A 22,588-nucleotide genomic window follows, 5' to 3' on the forward strand; every position below is an offset into this window, starting at 1 on the left:
GGGGGGGGGGGGGGGGGGGGGGGGGGGGGGGGGGGGGGGGGGATCGCCAGGACCCAGCGGTCGAATGAACACGGGAGGAGGAGGAGGCAAGGAGGTCACCGGGGATTTGGCGGAGGCCCCCCATTGGGGAGCGGGTCTGGGGAGAGAAGGAAGGGGCGTGAGCTGAGGGTGAGGTGCTTGCCACTGGAGACATCCAGGAAGGACCCCTGAACACGGCTCTAACGCCGGGATTCGAGCCTTCACAGACTCACAGGGAGCGTCCAGCGCCGACCCCCAGAACCTACGCAGCCAGTGACACCCTGGGCCGCGTGGAAACGCAAGAAGGCCCACGGCCACTTTTGGAAGGGGTTATTTTGGAAGTTTTGGGTTAAGGGGGAAAAAACAAAAAACAAACAAAAAAAAACAAGTGTAAATTTCACTGTAAATTTCAAGGTTCTAAAAAAAGGGGCAGTGAAAAGAGTCCCTTCCCTGAAACGGCCAGTGTCGCGCATCTGAGGAACACACGTCCCACTCCAGGCGTGGTGTGTACAGTGAGTGCCTCCCTCTGCCGGGCTATCCGGGGCCCACTTCTCGCCATCAGCTCACGGGGAATGTTTGCAGAGTCCCTGTAATGACCTCACAGGACGGTCACTGACGAGACGACCAAGACCACAAGGCACAGCATCACGTTCTCTGGCTTCTAAGAAATCCTGAGCTCCAGCTGCCACCAAGATGAAAAGAAAGAATTCTCGAGAGCCTCCTCAGGTGTTTCTTTTAGTGCTACTAGAGGAGATGTGGAGGGTGGGCCCTAGGAGGGGACGTCTCTGAAGCAGGGGGAGGAGGGGTCACCCTCCCCTCTCTGGGTCACGGACTGAAGATCAGGTTCCGACCCGAGACCTTAAGGACCTGCAAGTGGATGAAACACAGGCAGGATCAAGGCCCAGAACACGGTTCCTCAAATCGCTTTTGGTCAGTATCCAGCAATTTCCAAGGCTGCCTACCAGCCCCGTGGACACACTGTTCAGATTAAGCAAGAGGTGCACTGGGATTTAAGATGATCAACCAGAAGGTGGGTTTTACAGGAGAGGCTCATTAACTCTTTGTTCATTAACCTCTTGTGTTCAGAGGCCTTGAAAAAGCCCTTCCTACCTTGCAACATTTCACAACTTGAAAAAATGAAACCAAAACAACATTTGCCCAACCAATTCCAGCAGGTTCATTCAAACATCTTTTGTAGGGGCGCGGGGTTACTTGTAGGGTTATTCTGAGTCTGGCTCCTCCTTTTATATGGCTTTTTAAAATTTCAGCCCTAAGGCTCTCATCCTCGGGGAAGGATGGCTTTGGCATTCGGTTTCACATACTTTCCTTTACAGGGAAAAGAGCCACACCCAGCAATTCCAGGAGACCCTCCACCCCCACAGCCACCAGGTAGAAGTTGTGAAGGAACCTGAGGAGGTTTAGCCCATTTTGCCTTTAGGCAGGAGCGACTCAAAATGATCCCAATCAGATGAACACATTTTCAATCTTAAAATAACCACTGATGAAAATGTGCTATTTCCCTCTGGAGACTCTGCGACACCTCACCCCCAGTTGTCCCCTCTTGCTGAAAGGTGCCACTGACCCCCGTCCTGCCCCTGCCAACCACAGGGCATGTGCCCGGAGTCTCTTTCCAGTGGTTGGTTGGACCCATTCTGGATGAAGGAATCCGCTTCCCGCAGTGAGTTTCCAAGATGGAGGAGAACACCACAAGCTCTGGTTGAGGGCATAGCTATGAATTGGATTTCTGTCCTTTATTCAAGGTGCCAGACTAAATTTTCTACCCGGTCCACTTGTTTCCCATTTAGCGGAGGGACCCAGCCTTGCAGCCTCTGAGGACTCAGTGGGTCATTCAGAGCAGCCCTCAAACAGAATGACGCTTCTCTGCCCCTTTCTAGAAAGATCTCCAAAGGCACAGCCTACAAGACCTCCCTTAGAAATGCACCTCAGGGGCGTCTGGGTGGCGCATTTGGTTAAGGGTCCCACTCTTGACATCAGCTCAGGTCATGATCTCAGGTCATGGGACCGAGCTACCCGTTGAGCTCCACGTTCAGCACAGAGTCTGCTTGAGTTTCTCTCCTTTTCCCTCTGCCCCTCCCCCTGCTCACGCTCTCTTTCTCGGAAATAAATAAATTGATTAAAAAAAAAAAAAAGTATTCCCCTTCAATACCGCGGTATTTCTTTTAAGTCCTTCATGAAGAAATAAAAAGGAATGGGGGCGCCTGGGTGGCTCAGTGGGTTAAGCCTCTGCCTTCGGCTCAGGTCATGATCCCAGGGTTCTGGGATCGAGCCCCACATCGGGCTCTCTGCTCGGCGGGGAGCCTGCTTCCTCCTCTCTCTCTCTGACTGCCTCTCTGCCTACTTGTGATCTCTGTCTGTGTCAAATAAATAAATAAAATCCTTGAAAAACAAATAAAAGAAAGAAATCATTTTTGTCTTAAGCTGAAAGAGACCAAGAAAGCCCTTCCAAACGTCTTGCCACTTACTTTGATGTGGGGGTGTTTTGCACACATTGTCCCCCAGACACGGGAACAACGCTCCTCCTTTCTATGTTCGTAGAATTCAGGGTCTCGTAAGATGGCCACTCTCCGTCCACCGTGTGTCAGGACAAACTCGCTGCGCCCCTCCAGCCGTGTCTTATCGTCCGTAGAGACGGGCAGCACGATGGGGATACTCATGTTAATCACTCCGTCTGGAGAGAGAGCCACGTGATGAGTTGAGTATGGGGCGCCAGCTGTGCCGTCCTCGAAGGGGACTCCCATGTGCACAACGTCCATTCCAAACACTGCCTGCAAAGCCCAGGAAGGTAAAGCCTACGTGCTGGTACTGGCTGCACCAGCTTCTGCAGAGTCTACGATGAGAAGTCCTCGAGAGGCCTCTCAACGCAAGACACGGGAGTTTGTGAAAAGTGGGCTGAGCTTCTAATTACAGAGGGGCCTTCAGTGAGTGATCTGATCTGGGGGCTGAGGAGGGGGCATCTCCCTTCTGAGTTCCCTTTCGAAAGCTTGGTCCTGACCACAACATGCCAGAGAGTGTAGTCTTTAACAACCCAATTACACACAATAAAGGCTGGCCAAAGAAGCCCAAATAGAAACTTCTAGTCTTTCTTAGAAACAAACCTTGTAATAACGTTGGCAGATCTCTGAATTGTGGTACCAACACACCAAATTGAAAAAGAAAAAGAAATCAGACCATTATCACCAAGGGGTTAGGACTCCAAGGAGGGAGTCCTGATGTCTGTTTCCTGTGGTCCAGACATAGCATCACCTTTACGTGGTATTGAAAAGACTTCTCTGGGGGTCACAGCCTTGCTGGTCCCACCATCAGGCAAAAACCAGGCAGAGGGAAAGCCATAGACAGCGGATTCACACACTTACTCTGGAGAGTGAGCTCCTCTCCCCTTTACACTACATTTCTTACTTTAAAAGGAATTTAAGTAAACTGGCAATGTGGTTTCTCAGGATACAACACGACAACTGGAAGGTACGGGGTGTGCTGTTCAGAGAATTTCTATCTTCAGCTACAACACATGCCTAGAGACACCCTGATCTCAAAGGAAGAGGCAAGAGAATTACTTAAAAGCTGATAAATTGTGAGAGCTCATTTTGTGTGTCTCCTTAGCTAGGCTGCAGTGCTCAGACAGTCAATCAAATGTTGTTCTAGATGTTTCTCGGAAGGTATTTTTAAGAGGAGATGAACATTTGAGTCAGTAAATTTTGGGTAGAGCAGAGTGTCCTCTGTAAGGTGATGGGCTGCACAGAATCAGCTGAAGGACTCAACAGAAGACCCTCTTCCAGGAAGAAGAGGGAACTCAGCCCGCAGACTTTGAACGTGAACTACAAGTTTTCCCTGGGTCTCTCTCTGGCCTGCCAGTCACAAGGTTCTGCAACTGCGTGAGCCAACTCCTTAAAATCAATCTCTCCCCTCACCCTCTCTGTCCACCCTGCCCTATTTTTCTGGAGAACCCTGACTAATAAAACTAGAGTCATGGCGGAGCTCGTCCCGTGTGGGGCCTACAACCCCTTGGGGCACCATTACACTAGAGCTCAGTTCAATAACTGGTGTAACTAGGGACGATGATGTCCCTTTAAAGCCTCCTTGTGTTTAACACATTTTAAAAAACGAATATGAAGTTATTTGGGGTTTTTTTTTTTTAGAAGGAGCTTTTTTAAATGTTTCTAGGCAAAATGGTTAAAAGATGTAGTTGTTTTCAGTTTGGGGCTTCAAAGATTACAATTCAGCTTTCGGGAAACATTTAATTTAAGGAGGCCAGATAACGTTAAAGATGTGACCCTTTTGGCGGGGATGCCTGATGTCCACCAATGACATCCGTCTCGCGGCTGTACTCACAGGTGAGAAAACAGGGCACACCATCAGTGTACAACACTGGAAGGTTAGGGACATCCGGGGGGATTCCCAAGTTCAAGACTCAGAAGGGAACAATAGCACGTGAGTAAGGAAAACATTCAGCTCCATGAGAAACCACTGCAGTTATTTATGGATTTGAGGGAATGTCCCACAGATTTGAATTCTTTTAAACCTAACCTTCAAAATCCAACATCTGGAACGCCTCTGATGGAGTTAAAGATCTGAGCTCTGAGTCAGCTATGACGCCCGTCTCCAGGCCTATCACTTTGCACCTTCTACATATTCTCCAGAAGTCATTGGAGTGTAAAGAATGTCACAGGATAAAGACAGCAACTGCAGGGGACAAACAAATCCTGTCTATCAAAGTCCTGTGACTCCCCCCTCCACTGCCCCGGGGAGCTCTCATAAACCACAAGTACGTTCTCGGCACCAGAAGTTAAGGGTTTTGACATTCCAGTGACTCCTTTGTTTCAAAGTTCAGGCATTCTCTGGGCTCCGTTCCCCTTCTCTGTGCTCAGTTGCCCCACTTGAGAGATGGGATAACGAATAATCCGTATTCGTTATGGATTGCTGGGGGTGGGCACACGGTACAGCCCTTTATCCCTGGAGGTGTGTGATCAAAGATACTGCAACCCACTGCACAGTCCAGTTGAGGAGAGGGGAGAGAGGCTCGCCAAGGAGAGCATGCCCCATGTTCTGTGGATTACTGACCACACTGACCATCACAGAGATCGGACCAAATTCAAGTAAAACAAAACACAAAGCCCCAGGTGGGCGTGAGACAAGCCCAGCTCTGCCCAGCGCATCCTTGCAGTGCTACCTTCCATCAGCTCATCTGGGGTGAAGCCCAGGGGTGACACCACTCTCCCACGCAGCTGTGTCCTTTGATCCGCTAGGCTCCTGCCCAAGGTAGCCTCTGACCCATGTTCCTCTTGGTCTTGAGGGAAACCCTGCTCTAGGGAAACAGCCAGTCTCGCGGGGGGTGGGGGAGTCCCACTAAGTCATGATGCCAGCCGACTGCATCCGCCCGGAGCTACAGCTCCCCATGGTGCGAGCGGCTTCCCCAACCACCTTGCAAAACTCTTCCACGACAGGAACTCGTCCAACAGCGTGATGCTCTGCTGAGGCCTCCTCCATGGCTTCCCACCCGACTGGGGCTCTCGGCCTCGCCCCCTGTGGGCTGCAGCCCTGGTTTGATGGCTCTTACGGGGGCTGCCTCACGTTGCCAGGGGGCCTTGGCTGCTGAGTCCATGGTTAGTCCAACACAGAACTTTTGCGTAGGACTGTTCCCAAGCAAACATGACAACACTTTCTATTGCTTAAATAGGCTTTTTTTTTTTTTTTTTTAAGTTGCAGGAGTAGAATTCAGTGATTCACCACCTACAATACATAGTGCTCATCATAGCAAGTGCCTTCCTTAATGCCCACCCCCTATCCAGCCCATACCCCGACCCACCTCCCTCCATCAACCCTCAGTTTGTTCTCTAGCATTAAGACTCTCTTAAGTTTTGCCTCTCTTTTTCCCCCACTGTGTTCATCTGTTTTGTTTCTTAAACTCCACATAGGAGTGAAATCCTATGGTATTTGTCTTTCTCTGCCTAACTTATTTTGATTAGCATCATAGTCTCTAGATCCATCCATGTCATTGCAAATGGCAAGCTCTCATTCTTTTTTGTGGTCGAGTAATATTCCATTATATATGACGTGGTATATACCACATCTTCTTTATTCATGCATCAGTCAATGGACACTTGGGCTCTTTCCATAATTTGGCTATTGCAGATAATGCTGCTTAAACATGGGGAAGCATGTCCCCCTTTGAATCAGCATTTTTTAAAAAGACTATTTATTTATTTATTTGACAGTGACACAGCGAGAGAGGGAACACAAGCAGGGGGAGTGAGAGAGGGAGAACCAAGCTTCATGCTGAGCAGGGAGCCCAATGCGGGGCTTGATCCCAGGACCCCAGGATCATGACCTGAGCTGAAGGCAGACACTTAACAACTGAGCCACCGAGGCGCCCCCGAATCATTATTTTTATATGCTTTGGGTAAATACCTAGTTGTGCAATTACTAGATCTTAGGGTAGTTTTATTTTTAACTTTTTGAGGAACCTCCATACTGTTTTCAAAATGGCTGCACCAGCTTGCGTTCCCACCAACAATCAAGAGGGTCCCCCTTTCTCCGAATCCTCGCCAGCATCTGTCATTTCTTGTGTTGATTTCAGCCATTCTGACAGGTGTTAGGTGCTACCTCATCATTGCACTGAACTTAAGTAGGCTTTTTAGAGGGAAAGCAACAATGATGAAAACAGCACCAAAGATAAATGAGATCTTCACAATTTTACCTTTCCCTTCTGGGAGAATGCAGAAGTTTACAGTCAAAGCAACTTGTGTATTCATTCCTGGTTCTATAACTACCAATCATCACAGCTTGAAATTAAATTCATGCATAATCACACCACAGACAAATGAAATACGGCCCTGCACAATCCAACCAGGTGTGTCCATTTAAATCACATCTAAAATCAATTTCTCCCTCATCGATTAAAAATGTTTTATAGGGACGCCTGGGTGGCTCAGTTGGTTAAGCGGCTGCCTTCGGCTCAGGTCATGATCCCAGCGTCCTGGGATCGAGTCCCACATCGGGCTCCTTGCTCAGCGGGGAGCCTGCTTCTCCCTCTGCCTCTGCCTACCACTCTGTCTGCCTGTGCTCATGCTCTCTCTCTCTCTAACAAATAAATAAATAAAATCTTTAAAAAAAAATTAAAAAAAAAATGTTTTATAAATGCATTAAAAAAAATTTCTAGATTTTTCTAGAATCAAATGAGGACTCATAGAATTAGTTAACAGAGAGGATCATAATTGTTTTCAATCTCAGGGACAAAATGTACAACAATAATTTAGAAACAAGTTCAGTTTTGTCAGCCAAATAGGATATTATAAACAGCTGCATCTGATCCAGAAATTTCCTATTATTTGGACTCTGATCAACACAAGAATGTAACATTATTATTCTGTTATAACTGATTAGATCATGAACTGTTAACAATTCCAGCTGGATCATTTGGATTTTTTAAAATTATGTTCCTAACCATTTCTAATTAATGTAACTATCTAATTATAATAATTTAACTATTTGGAAAGTTGAAGCACATACCAGGAAGGACCGTGCCTAGAGAAATATAAACACAATTAAGAAACGTGTTTTTAGCTTTCCACCAAGATAATCTTAAAGCAACAATATCAAGGAACAGATTCCTATTAGGAAACGTCACACGTATAACATACAAATATACGACGCTCTTTGCTACTGGTCTGAAGAATGTTTAACAGCAAAAAGAGGCTGAGACCAGGATTTGTAGTGAACGTCATTCAGTGCAAACCTGAAGCATTACTCAAATGACTATATGTTTTGAAATAATTATAACACGTTATAGCACCTCCAGCTTCGCAAATTTGCCTCTTATACAAATATGTGATGTTATACCTACCATCCAGTGGTTCCAAACCAGGCTCTGCTAGGTCTAATAGCAAACTGCTCTAGAACATTCTAGAATCCCAGATGTTTAGAGGACATGAAATTCTACCTAGCAGAACAAGCATAATAAGAACGAGAACCAGGATAACTTGGATTTGAATCCAAGCTTCAGGTGAGTTACTTAACCTTTCAAGTACTTATTTCCTCATGAGCAAAGTATCTTCCCAATAGTGTTATCTGGATTAAATGTGATATTCTGTGTCAGATGCTAGGGTCAGAAGATATCAGATGCCAAATAAATGCTGGCGGTGCCTGTGGAAAGCCCTCAAGCCCCCCCACCGACCCTGGCAAGTCAGAGCTGTGGAGGACTTGTCTTCAAATGGTCCAGTCTCGTGAGGCCGCCATGTTGTGACTTTCCTTGGAAGCCACCAGTCAAGAGCATGAGCTTGAGGTTCCATTTTTTTAATTTAGATGAGATACTTACAACTGGGGGGAATCTGTAATAACCTCAAAACGCTGTATCCAGTGGAAAATAAGGTGATATAATGAACCAATGAAAGTAGATCCTTGAACGACAGAGGGAATAACTCATCTTGTGTAATCCTCAGAAACACTTAAATTTTTCTTTTTTTTTTTCTTAGACTGAGTAGACTGAGTTTTTTATTTCTTTTGCTTTGTTTTTTAATTTAAGGGAAAATGTGAACTTTTAAGGAAATTAAAACCAACAAAGTATTTTTGAGAGACGTGGTCCAAATTAAAAATATATATATATTGCCTGCAGATGGCAGGCGATCAAGGAACGTGCAATTGTTTGATAGCAGATGACTGTGGCTACACGTCTGTGGCTCTAGAAATTTCAGATTTTCAGTCAGTAGTGACTCATGACTTTCATGAGCTGATTAAAATTAAATGATAGCCATATGAATGAGATCTTGTTTGGCCTTCTGAGATACACATATATCACCTTCTAGAATTTAACTATGTCTATACAGCCCAAAAGCCATCAAGGGGAGCTCTCTTCCCGGAGACTCATGGTGTGGTAGGAACAGGGTTTCAAGAGGCTTCCTGCAGGCATTCTCAGGGCTGCTATCCAGGCTGGAGGGACGCCGAGCCCAGCCCTTCCCAGGAGCGTTCCATTTTCATCTGCTCTGTGTATTGCTTCAGAGTTCACGGACATGACAGATGATTTGGGGGTGGGGGGGAGGGCTAAGGGAGCAGCTGAGTGGCTCCTTCGGTTGAGTCTCCAACTCTTGATTTCCGCTCAGGTCATGATCTCAGGGTCGTGGGATTGAGCCCCAAGTTGGGCTCCATGATCAGCAGGGAGTCTGCTTAAGACTCTCTCTCTCCCTCTGCTTCTCCCCCTGCGCACATTCTCTCTCAATAAATAAAATCATAAAAAATAACAAAAGGCTTGACAACCACTGATATGGGGAGAAGAACCCACTGTACTAGGGTTCAGAAGATGGGCTGTACTATCTGTCCCTCCAAGCTCACATCTGTCTTCATTACCACTCTGTCTCCAGCCGCTAGAACAAACCTTGGCATATGAGGACACTAGGTAAACATTTGTTGGCTGACGAATGAACATCTTATCTGCACTACTTCCAGACTGACGTAACTATGGGCGAGCCACAGAGTCCCCTCAAGACATCAACGTCAATGTCTTTTCATTGTATGCGTCAGGGCTGGCGGGGGCGAGGGGGGGTGTCTGTCAACACAGGGAACATTTACTCCTGGACCAGTTGTTCCTGACTGTTCCTCATCCCCATGGGGTAGGGACTGGTGTTAGCAGCCCATGGTACACATGAGGGAACTGAGGCCCACAGGGTTAAGTAATGCGCCTCTGGTTCACAGCAAACCACTAGCCCACGAGCCCCACTCGGATCCACAACTACACTGTTCCCCACTAGGATATTCTGTCTCGACTCAGCACCTTATATCCTTGGTATCTACTACTGGATTTACATAGGAGTCGAGGAAGCTTCTGGAAGGTGGCGGGGTAGGGGGGACTTCTGAATCCTCACTACAACGAGGGCTGCAGAACTGTGTCCGCTGGACTGGGGTGGACTCTGGGGTAGACAGTGACACCAGCAGAAAGTCAAAGGGAGAAAAGGAATCTTGTAGGGGGTCCCAGACACAGGCCCTACAGCTGGAAGGGTTCCAGAGCCCCCCCAGCACCCACAGAAGAAAGGCCAGGGTACAGTTCACAGGGTTGTTTCTTCCAGTTCTCTGATGCTGTGGGGTTCAAGCGACTGCTAGAGGGTCCTCAGCTGAGGTTAACCCAGAGCAAGGGGACGGGGGCCTTCCCACTTGGGGGGCAGTCTGTGAGCTGCCACAGCCCCATGGGTCCCAGGACATTAGTGTCTGGAGTGAACAGGCAGGAGCTGCATCTCCGTGGGTGCAGAGAGCCACGTGCATCCACAAGACAAGAGACACATGGCTGTGGGTCGGAGTCGGAGGCACAGGAAGCACCCCCCTTGAGAACTCCCGCAAGCATCTGAGCATGGGTTTTCAGAAGAACTGGGATTTCTGGATGGGCGGTAGGAATCAGGAGCTAGTGGGAGTCCAGTACTCATGGGGACGTGACCTCCCTCAGCTCCATGCTGCTGGGGCTCGGGGGGCAGACACGTGGGGGACCTGGGCAGGAAGACCTGTAACAAGGGCTTCGTCCAGCCCATGGTAGCGAGGATCAAATAAGAAAAAGAAAATCGCTATGTTTTATAAACTGCAGAGCACCATATAATGAAATCAAAAGGATGTGAGAGGGAGGGAGCGAGATTTGCCTAAATGATATGGATAGCTTATTACAGCGTTTGCTGTCCGGCATTTTTGGATCACAGACTCCTTTAAGAATCTATCAAAAGCTAAGAACTCTTAACCCAGGAAAACGCCCGTTCTCCCCTTCTTAAATCACAAAGGATTTCTGCCTACTCTAGGATGGTTTTTGTCTCCCCACCGTGATGTCCTAGCTCCTGGGTGAAGGACCCCTGGCTTCCATGCACACCCAGAGCCCAGGTATTTTTCTCTACAGAACAAGTGCTCGTCTTTTAGCCACAGCTCTGGCTGGGAGGCTCAGGGCCCACCTCCTGCCCGTGGTTGGCCACGGTGTCGGTGAAGTTTACTCGATGCAGCCTGTGTCCAGCATGTATCAGAATTAAGACATCAAAGGAAGTGTCAGCCTTCCTCAGACAGACAGCCTAGCCTCCTCGTTTTAGAATGGATGCCGGGAGAGCAGCCTGGCAGGGAAAGCATTGGGCCAGAAGTCCCTGGATTCTGGTCTTTGGTCTTGGACCAGTGGTATGTACTCAGGCAGGGCACTAAGGCTGGGATCAGCTTTCTCGTCTGCAAAGGGCGTGATCAGAGTTGCCTGATCAAAGAGAATCATGCCTGAGAAAATGTTCTGCAGATGGACAAGTGCTGTACAGATATGATTATTATTGCTAAGGCAAGCTATAAGGGAACCAATTGTATTTTGGAATGTTATTTTATCCCACCAGGCAGAGTCCCAAGCCCAGGCCATGAACATCTTTTCCCAAGAAAGACTGTCTGATGTGATTTTGCTCCCTAAAATGTCTGGAGCCCTGCTCCGAGCCACAGACTTGGTGTCCCCCAGCCCCCCTCCCCCCACTAGCAGCCATTCCTCAGGGGCTTGAAACAGACAAGCTCCATTTGACGAGCTCAGGCCCTTCTGGGAAGGAAATGATCACAGAAGGGGCCAGAAGTTTTCTGAATAACACACGCTTCCGATCTGGACCAGATCAGTGCTCTCGAGTCCCTCAGCCTGTGCCCAGAAGGCGGGCTTAGCGCGTCCCCAGGAGGGTCTGGAGGATGCCACCAGCCTCCTACAGCACACGGAAGGGCACGAAGAGTGACATGTGAGTGTCCAGTGGGAAAAGTCACTGCACGATGCCGCTTGGCCCGGTAGCCTGGTGGTGAAACGCCCCCTGCAGGTCACCCCATGCGCTAAGCTCACCCTCGCCCACCCCAGGATGCTCCCAGCAGCAGGCAACGGGCCCCTGATGGCCCTCTACTCTGAGAATGGAGGCAAGTGGAGCCAAACAGACTTAACCTTCTCTTGGCTTCGCATGCAAGGAAAGCCCTCATTTTTCAGTTCTTTACTTTCAAATAGTCAATAATCCTTTTAGGATAGCCCTTACCCTCAAAAAAATCCTAAAAAATTGAATTTATACATAATAGAATTAGACATATAACAAATCCTCTAAATATCTCCAGAGTAAGAGGTATGATGTGAGAATTAATACCAAGAACGAATGCTTCTTTTTCCTGTAAAAATTTCTGAGCACGATTTTTTTTTTTTTTTAAACAATGAAGAGTAAAAAGCAAGTAAGAAAAGCACGTACCGTCCAGCAGGGTGTTGAAGTGTATGGCCTGCAAGTATTCCTTCTCTCGCATGAAACCTTTGAGGGGAGTGGCCCAGCCTTCGCTCAAAACTTGGACCCACTGAAGATCCAGCTGCAAAACACAAAAGCAGGTGAACATTTCCATAGCTCTGTTTCCCAGCCAGCTGGCCCCCGGGCAGGCCTTTCTCATTCTGCGGGGCAGAAGAATGAAGGCAGAATCTTTCATGTGTTAAGTGTTCCATTTTGGTGCTGAGGCATGATCCAGAGGCCAGATAAGCTCGAGCCTAGAACTTTCCTACTGGAGAGCAGTGATCTAAAATTGAGGTGCAGAGAGTCTCAAGATGGGCAACAGTGTTAACATTCCCTGTTCCTGCTTTCCTTTTTTTTTCTCGACAAATATTCTGGTCAGGCTACATATTTTCACCAAATGTAGTAGGTAGTTGACTGAAATTGGCAAACCCCTGACTTGAAAAGTCCAAAATTCTTAGCAGGATACTGGAAGCGCTTCAAGCTCTGGCCCTTTGGGCTGATGGGGAGATTTCCACCTCCTCCCAGGCCTATCCTCTTTCCCACCTGAAATTCCTGTTCATCTTTTAAACCCCGAAGCATGGGTCACTGCTCTGCTGACCTTTCCTACCATCCCCAGGACCAAAACAATGATTAGATTATTTGAAGTTCTTTTGTACCTCGCAGCCCATTTCATTATGGGAATTATCGTTCCACGCCATAATTATAATCACGTACTTCTCGTGTACCCGGAGCACTGGAGTACTCAGAATTTCTTTCGTAAGGTCAGGGGCTTCTGCATATAAATTTGTCATGACTGGTTCAGGTATGAATGAACCTGCAACAGGTTCCCACCTTACTCTGCCTCTTATAAAAATGCCCAAGGTTTTAAGGGATAAGAAAAAGGTACCAATGAAGATCTGATCAGCTGGAATGGACCAGTAACACTGACCTATAAAGATCCAAAGGCACCTGCCATGCCCTTGACGGGGCTGCAGCGAACACGTTCCAGGCAGTAAATTCAATGTGACCAAAGGGTCTACACCTTCTCCTTAGGCTGGACTCTGCCTCGTTAGGAAAGATCGGGACTTGCAGAGTAGGAAAAGAGTCCTATCACTTTAGATCAGGGTGGATCTTTTCTCCACATTCCTTCTTGATTGTACAAAAAAAAAAAAAAACACTTGCATTTTTTTTCTTTACTTGCATTCTGGACAAACTTTCCTCAGCCATTGCCAACAATACTGCCCAATGCCTGCACTTTGGCATAACTGAAGATTTCACAGTGTCCTCTGCAAAACAGAAGTTACCTGCCCTGTCTGCCTCTGTCCTGGGCACTGCCCCACTACCTTGCAACAGCTCTTGGAGAGAGAGATTTGCTTGGCAAGAGGTTAGAAAAATAAAAGGCAATGATGAAGTGGTCTTCCTTATGGACATTGCATTTCCCTGATCCATACCTTCCTTATAACCCAGAGTAGTTGTAAACACATTATAATGATGGCCGTGAGGCTAATTCTCCTAGGGCCAGCCCGCAGTCTCACCTTGGTAATTTCTAATGAAGGGAGAGCTTTGGCCTCAGCCCGGACCTGGTCAAGTTTGTTCTCAGGCACAAAGAGCTCGTGGACGCTTTTCATGATCGTGTGCGGTACGATGTTCTGAAAGGAAGCAGAATGGGTAAAAATTTGAAATGAAAACTGTAAAAAGAATGCTCCAGTGAATAAATGACCTTCTGTGACTTTATGCAATTGAAATAAATAAACAAACAAAAGCAGCTCCCGGGGCCACCCACCTGCTCTTGGAGGAGCTCCACCACCTGCTGGACACAGTCACTCACGGAGGACAAGTTGGTTTTCAGCACACGCTCAGGGGTTTCGGGTTTCTCATAATCAGAATCAATACCCGTGAACCCTGCAAGGCAGAAGGGTGGAAATCACACCGGCACCGACGGGAACAGGCTTTCTAAACAGGAAGACATGAGCCATGATGGAATAATGCGTTACACTGAGAATTTAGAGCAGGCTGGGAAAGGTTACCGGCTGTCCTTGACCTCTAGCCATAGATAAAAATATCATATCATATCATGTCATACCATACAAATGCACAGCTGTATTTTCAATATCAAAAGCCCCCAAAGTACCAACAAGATTTGGCTAGGTCCAAGCTCTCTGCAGCTGACTGGAACCCAAAAGGAAGATGAGAAGAAGAAACAACTCTGGAACACGCCCCCTTAGACACACACTCACGGACACACACCCATTGGACCTGAACTTGATCGCTTATGGCTGAGGGGACAGTTCTGGAAACACCCCAGCCCACATGTTGATGAGCCCATGGATGTACTGAGTAGCCTGTGGTTGGATCAAAAGTTGTGTGTCCTAGATGCAATTGTGGGCAACGGTTTTTGAGACTTCGGACCGGCCTCCAGGAACAGAGTGTGAAGGCCCAAGAAGCGGCAAAAGAGCCACAGGCTGGTGCTCCCACCTTTGATCTCCCCGGCTCGGGCACGTTTGTAGAGGCCTTTCACGTCTCTGCTTTCACAGATGTTCAGAGGCGCATCCACAAAGATTTCAAAGAACGGCAGTCCTGCCGATTCGTGGATTTTGCGGGCATTCTCACGGTCCTGGGGCGGGGGGGAAACACATTCGAGAAGGTGAGCGAGAGGTTTCACAGTGGAATTCTTTATCTCGAAACGAGGTATACTCTGGTGCTTGACAGGTTCAGGTTTACACGAGCATGTGTGCTCTGTTGCGGTGGCAGGAAACCGGTCCTTTAGAGAAATCCCAGGGGTGCCTGGGGGGCTCAGTTGGTTAAGCTTCTGCCTTCGGCTCAGGTCATGATCCCAGAGTCCTGGGATGGAGCCACGCATCAGGCTCTCTGCTCAGTGGGAAGCCTGCTTCTCCTCTCACTCCCCTGGCTGCATTCCCTCTCTTGCTGTCTCTCTCTGTCAAATAAGTAAATAAAACCTTTTAAAAGAGAGAGAGAGAGAAAGTCCAGAAATTTCCCTCCGGTGAACACAGATCCTTCAAGGGCTTTCAGAGAAAACCACAGAAAAGAATCCCTGCTGAAAGACAGGCTGGCCACCCGGGAGCATTTCATTCATAGGGAGTGTTCAAAGAACGTGGCATCTTATTCATAGCTCCCAGAAATTTCCTGGTTTTTTTTTTTTTTTTAAATCTTTTTTTTTTAATTTATTTATTTGACAGACAGAGATCACAAGTAGACAGAGAGGCAGGCAGAGAGAGAGAGGGAAGCAGGCTCCCTGCTGAGCAGAGAGCCCGATGTGGGACTCGATCCCAGGACCCTGAGATCATGACCTGAGCCGAAGGCAGCGGCTTAACCCACTGAGCCACCCAGGCGCCCCAGAAATTTCCTGTTTTAAAACAAGAACAGGGTCCCTCTTCCTCAGCGATTTCCACATTAAACACACATGACCTGATGCTTTGGCAGTGAACTGCCATTTCCTTTAGCAAACTAAGCTTTCTGACTTTGTAGAGATGCAAGATTACAGAGCTTTTGACTTTTTCTTAACTTTTTCCTTCCTTCCAACCCTGGCCAGAAGGTGAGTGTGGACGGGTCTTTGTCAGCTGGTGCCCTGGCATCTGGGAATGAAGGTGCTCCCTTGACAGAACCAAGATTGAGCAGAGGAAACGAGGGAGCAAGGGAGGGAGAAAACTGGGAGGATAGCAGTCCCTGGTGCCCGCCCCCCAACGACTCCTTTCCCAGCGTTGTCCATGCCGCCCGCCTGATCCTTTTACCTTCATGAAAGGAGAAATGAAGCTGGTGATGCAGACCAGACCCGCATCGGCAAACAGCTTGGCCACCTCGGCGATCCGGCGGATGTTCTCCTCTCTGTCCCCAGGGGAGAATCCAAGGTTCTTGTTGAGGCCGTGACGCACATTGTCCCCATCGAGGGAGTAGCACGGGATGGCATGCGAGACAAGGTACTCTTCCAGAGCAAAGCTGATGGTGGTTTTTCCAGCACCGGAGAGACCTGTTCATTATAATCATTTGACCTCAAATCAAAATCACTACCATCCAGGAAAAGCACAGTTGACTACAAGTCAAGTACCTGCATTTCTTCCGAACATCAAAATAACCATCCATCCCCGATTAGAATTACAGCACTGTGAAACAAATGGGGTTCATAAGTATGGGGAACCTGGGGGGTCTGGGTATGTTCTATTTCGCCTGCAGCGTGTTTTAAAGATGAGAACATTGTGCATACAAATCCAGATTCTGGCTTCACTTGGGAAAAAAAAAAAAAATCAGAAGATCTGGAGACTGTGTTCTCATGTCCCCTCCTGCAGGCACTCAGCAGGAGTGGAGGGGACAGCCAGCAGCGGAGACTGGGGGACCCACCTCTCCTACCGAGCCTGCGAAACAACCACTAACAACAGACCTCTCTGGCCTCGAGATTTTTCCAAAATGACTCTCAAAACATGAAGACAGTCATCCCGAGCTAGGCTCTAGATGTGTTTAGAGTTGCACTACACCCTTCAGTGTCTGGAGTCTTTCCGTGAGAACAAAGTTATCACGATGTACCTTTACCATGGTTTCAAAGTGCAGTGGCGGGGGGGGCACACTGCATGATTTCTATCTGAGGGAAATCATGAGGAGGAAGGGAACACTCCAAAAATCCCCTTGTCCTGAAGATCTCTGGACTTGAGAAATGGAGCACTGTGCCAAGCCACTGTCGGGGGGTACCCAGGTGTGGGAGAGGAAAGGTTAGGGGGAAGAAGAGGAGGTCAAAAGCTTAACATGGAGAAGATGCCAGGAGGAAGGAGGGAAAAGGAAAAAAAGGTAAGAGAAAAGCAGGAACAAAGGAAGAGGGAAATAAAGACTTGGAAAGAGGGGCTTCCCAGCTGGCTCAGTTGGTGGAGCATGTGACTCTTGATCTGTGGGGTTGTGAGTTTGAGCCCCATATTGAATGCAGAGATTACTAAAACACAAATAAACAAAAAAAAAATGACTTGGAAAGAAAGGTGATATATGAAAGGCAAACAAACAGTTTCCACAGTGTTAGTTATGTTTTTAAGTCACGCCCTTGGCCCTCACAGGCAATCATGAGAAGCAATGGCTCCAAGAGAAATGGGCCGCCATCTTTGGAAATCATTTCTGAAGACTACTGTAACTCCATTCCATTCGAATAGGGACTTAGGTCATAAATTCCTCTTAGAATTGCGTCCAGCGTGGGGTAAAGGAATCAGACTCCTGAATCTCTGGTGTGTTGTCTCATGCTGGAAAATGAGGGAAAGGATAGAAATTCCTGTCAGTTTTGCTTCAGGTCTCAAAACTAAGGGCTAAGCCACAGTAAACTGGATTAAATAGATTGTTGGTGGATTTATTTCAACGCTCAGAGGTCACAGGAATTACACCTCATGAGAGCTTGATTTCCTAGGGGCCAGGCCCTGGGCTGTGCAGGCTTTCGTTCACTTAGTCCTACCCTTCGTCAGCCCGCCGGGGCAGGTTCTATCCTTATCTCACTTCTCAAATAAGAAAACTGAGGTTTAGCCTGCCTAGTCAGCTTGTCCAAAGTCACCCAGTTAATGTAAGTGGAGCTGGGGCTCAAAACCAAGTCTTAGAAGGGGTTGGTTTCTCTCGTCGGCCTCAACAGCCTATCTCTGTAACATAATAAGACAGAATAAACTGGGAAAAGATTTTTTTTTTTTTTTTTTTTAACGAGTAAGAAAAGACAGACAAAGTCCATCCTTTAGGGTGTTTTTCCTCTTGTACCAGTTATCTTTCTGTTTTGAAGGCTGTTCCACATTATAGAAAGTGGACTCTGTGTTGGTCCCAATACGGAAATTGGACAATTTGCCATGAAGGCAAACATGTAACAAGAGGGAAGCATCTAGAAGGCAGCTGTTTGATCTACGGCCGCACAGCATGTCTCTTGGACGGGGTCAGGGGTACATCCCGACAGGATTCACGACAGGGGAACACTGCCTTTTGGAATATAGCAAGCTCCTCGCCCACTGTGTGTCCCCAGCCCGCCCTCGGGGGAAAGGTGTTGCACCACAGGTGAATGAAATCCCAGAAAAACTTGGGAGGAGGAGGAGGAGGCTGATGGGGCCAGGAACGGCAAGTGAAGGGGGAAGACTGCCACACTCCTCAGCCGTCCCTTCATGCGGGAAGAAATCAGCATTTGGGTTTTGGGGTTTGTTTGTTTGTTTGTTTGTTTTTTAATCTATTTATTTATTTGCGAGAGCGAGAAAGAGAGCAAGCAGGGGCAGAGGGAGGTGGAGAGAGACAAGCAGACTCCCCGTGGGGCGTGGAGTGTGAAGCCCCATCTCATGACTGCGAGATTGTGACCTGAGCCAAAATCCATAGTCAGTCACTTAACCCACTGAGCCACCGGGCGCCCCAATAACTCAGCACTCAGCTACTGAGATCAGGAGCATGCAGCTGATCTCAGAACCTGGATAAACATCTCTGCCTCAATCTGAAACACTGTGTCGACACCAGACTTCTACTCCCAGGGATCAACTTCCTCTACCCTGTGCTCAGAGCCTAAAGCAACAGTCCTGGACTAATTCCTGTCCTGTCACTAAGTCTTAGCTGCGACATTCTGAGGCCACAAAAACACAGGAAAAAGAAGAGATTCATCAGGTCACCTCCATGGGAGTGAGTTGTTTCGTAATCCTCAGCTAAGTGGAAAAGGCTGGTTTTCCTTCTTGTGCAGATCCTTATGTTTTCAGGTTGTTTTTTTTTAATTAAGTGAAATAGTCCTCTACCACGTTAAAACATCAGAAAACAAGAAAGAATAACTCTAGACATCCAGAACCTTACAGACAGCCAAATGCTCGCTGTCAAGTTAGGAAAGCCCCACCCTGAGCACCAGTACGAGCGAGGAGACACAAGCACGAGAATTACGGGCTCGAGAATTACGGGCTCGCCTCGGGCTGGAAGGGGATGGTCTCATGAGCTTGCCCCTGTCCTGCCAAAGGACAGGACCAAGAACGAGAGGAGTCCCATCGATCTCAGGCTTCCTTCCCACTGACCGCAGAGGGAGGGCCGACCACTGCGCTCAGCCTCGTCCCCGTGTTAAAACAAACATGTCCATAGGTCACTCCGAGTTCCTTCAAATTCTATGTCACATGTCAATTTTCAATTAAAAGAAAAAGGTAGCAACAAGGCATACCTGTCAGCCACACCGTACATCCTCGGAATCCACCCCTCGTCCCGACCACCTGCCCTCTCTTGTTCCTGCTCACGTGGTGGGCCTGGTAGACGACGTTGGTGGACTTCTGCTGGCTCTCCTACAAAACAGGAGCAGGCCCAATACGGCATCAATAAAACAATACAACATGTATACGTGTAATAAAAACACAATATAATAATAGAGAGTCTACATATATAAAATACCTATAATACGATACGTATACAGTATGTACACATATAATAAGTGTACATATGCATATGTATACAGAAACAATAAAATAACGGAGGACAGTAACAGTCACCCCTAACTGGAACTCCTCTTTTGTGACCGGCACACAGAGGGACATTTATTAATTCTACTAAATCAGAAAAAGACACTGCCTTTAGAATACCCATCATGACCCTCTGAAAGTATAATCTGAACGTGACAATCACTGACACGCTGTCAAAGTCTTGGTTCTGTGACATTGAAAACTGTGCACCTTCAGGGGGATGGTTAAGGGAATGTCTTTGTCTCCATAAGCTCATGCGGCAGATCCTACAGATGTGGCTGGGACACAAGCCAGTTCATGCAGCCCTGGGGAAGTTCTGGGGAGGGGCCGGTTGAGCCCCACTCTCCGAGGAGCCAGGGAGAGGCTCTGATTGCAGAGCAAAGCGCTCAGTCAGGGACACCATCTTTCACGCACAGTCCCAGAGCAGGGTACGGCACGTGAGGCCACTTTTTCCCAAGCTCTACACTCAGTTTCCACTTTCCCCAGGGTCAGTGTGTGAACTTTTAGTCTTTCGGAAAGCCCCGCAGAAACAGAAATGGCCAGTTATTAGTCTTGGAGACTAATGCGAATCTTGAATATCTTTATTTTGGCTGAGATTAAATCAGCCAGTAAGGGCTGACCCCGATCCTAAACTCCGGATGCTGGCAATCTCCTGAATCAAAATGGTGGCACAGCCAGTCAGTACAGTTGCCGGCGGACATTGCTCAAATACCGTGTGATCCAAGGGTGGGGGGCAGGGGGTGCAGAGACCCCGTCGCAGCGGTTAAATAAAAAGGCTGGGAACAACTCCTTGTGTCTTTGGCGTGGTAACGGAATTTCTGATGACAGATGGAATCCCAGTCTCTGAACTGCAAAAACCTAAGGGAGCCTTTTAAACACCGCACATGTAAACCCACCAGGCTTAGGAAAGAAAAAAAAAAAGAAAGAAAGAAAAAAGCATTTATATTCTTTGAGCAAGACCCAGAGAAAACTCTGGGCCACATGTGGACCATTTTGTATTTCTGGAGCAAATTAAATCACTTCTTTATGGCCCCTCATTTGGGGGAAAAAGACAAAACAAAAAAACCCAAAATGGGGAATGCAGCTAGGACTGTCGGGGGCTTACAGGAGACGATGGGTGGGAACCTACTCTGTAAACGGCCGGGTTCTCTGCACCAACAGATGCGGATGATGACTGCGTGTACACCCCAACAGGAGAGGCCGGAGCCGGCTGGGGCACGGCTGGGAAAATGGCTTCGAGAGCAAGGGGAAGGGGCCCCTTGCTGGTCACTGGGGGCTCAGGAAGGCAGCGCTCACCAGCGGGACTCGGCCCACCAGGGAGGCCCGGAGCCCAGCAGAGGCGCAGGCCGGGCAGGGGAGACAGGCATTGCCAGGAGCCGAGGGAGGTGCTGAAGGCACAGGTGGGATCGGCGGCTGAAGTCACAAAAACTTCTGGGGCCAGACGCGCCGATCGTCCTTCCACAGAACCCGAGAAGCCCTAAAAGCTTCATTTTTTTTTTTTTTAAATATTTTATTTATTTATTTGACAGAGAGAGAGATCACAAGTAGGCAGAGAGTCAGGCAGAGAGAGAGAGAGAGAAGCAGGCTCCCTGCTGAGCAAAGAGCCCAATGCGGGGCTTGATCCCAGGACACTGAGATCATGACCTGAGCCAAAGGCAGCAGCTTAATCCACTGAGCCACCCAGGCGCCCCCCCTAAAAGCTTCATAAATGAGGTCACATTAGATGAGCTCAGGAGATGTTCTAGCAGCATTCCCTCCGGCTGAACGGGTCTCCTGAAGGGATACCAAGTCGTTTGGACCAAGTGTAATTGATAGCTCAAGAACACCGGTAACATTTCCTTTTTCTCTATGTCCTTGTTCTTCACTGCTTTTTATTCAAGGAAACTGTGTCTGGGTATCAGGCCCAAACGTCAGTGCATGTGGTCATCCGCGGCTTTGCTCAGCAAATGCTTGTGGAAATGAGCCCCTGCTACCTGTCAGGGGCCATCCCAGGCCCTGGGAATCTAGGGCTAAATGAAGGAGGACCGCCAGCATCATTCTGGGGCAGTGCAGACAAAAAGACCCAGTAACTGGGACCCCACACCCCGTGGAGGGGGTCCCACACGTACTGGACATGACATGAAGATACAGAAGGAACACCCACGACTCAACAATAAACTGTCCAAAAATCTGGACAGTTGCATTTCACCAAGATACACAAATGGCCAGAAAGCACATGAAGGGCCGGGGTCGTTAGTCACAAGAGAAAGCAAATTAAAACCCACGCGAGACACCGTCGCCAAACCTAATGGCAACAAGGACTTGCTGTCAGATTGATAGCAGAGGTATAAAGGGGGACAACCATCCCAGAGAGGAACCTGGCAGTTCCCTACAAAGTAAACATTTATCTCCCCGACAAGTCAGCAATGCACACACTTACTCAAGTGAAAACATAGGGACAAAAACTGCCAGGAGCCAAGTAACCATCCATGGGAAAACAGATCACAGTCCCACTCACACACACGGACACCCACTGCCCGCACCACCGCCGCTGCTGCTGGAAAAGCAGGTGTCCAGAACGGACAGGGGGTTGTCTGTCTTCATAAGGGTTTGAGGTGCACAGGTGTCTGCCTTGGTTGGAACTCACGGAATGTATACGTAAGACGGGCATTTCATTACATGTAAATTTCACCACACACCAAAAAGGGAGCCGTTAAAAAAAAAAAAAGGAAAGGAAACGAAAGAATCTATACCAAGACTCATATGGTGGAATTCTCTTGTTCAACAGGGCTGCCTTTTCTGAAAAAGGGCTCAGGTCCCAATCCCAGCAAACTTGTCGTCAGGGGTGGGCTTGCTCACCTGGGAGACTGAACACCCACCCGAGCTTCATTTGTCCACAAAGAGCGTTTTTTTGTCCCCCCTTTCTTTTGGCTGTTTATTTTTTTTTCC

General features: G+C 48.1%; 1 protein-coding gene across 1 annotated transcript in view; it reads right to left on the reverse strand.

Annotated features, from left to right (window-relative positions):
• LOC111144951 (3'-phosphoadenosine 5'-phosphosulfate synthase 2) overlaps nucleotides 1–22,588 on the reverse strand; it is a 100,531-nt gene that overhangs the window by 8,412 nt on the left and 69,531 nt on the right. The window contains 7 exon segments of the mRNA XM_022499572.1: nucleotides 2,502–2,707; nucleotides 12,225–12,336; nucleotides 13,769–13,882; nucleotides 14,017–14,135; nucleotides 14,709–14,847; nucleotides 15,983–16,218; nucleotides 19,369–19,486. Of these exon segments, the coding sequence (XP_022355280.1) occupies nucleotides 2,502–2,707; nucleotides 12,225–12,336; nucleotides 13,769–13,882; nucleotides 14,017–14,135; nucleotides 14,709–14,847; nucleotides 15,983–16,218; nucleotides 19,369–19,486 (1,044 nt within the window).

The sequence above is a fragment of the Enhydra lutris genome, unplaced genomic scaffold (genome assembly GCF_002288905.1).
Source record: "Enhydra lutris kenyoni isolate GAN:26980312 unplaced genomic scaffold, ASM228890v2 scaffoldscaffold12, whole genome shotgun sequence".
Taxonomy (NCBI): Eukaryota; Metazoa; Chordata; class Mammalia; order Carnivora; family Mustelidae; genus Enhydra; species Enhydra lutris.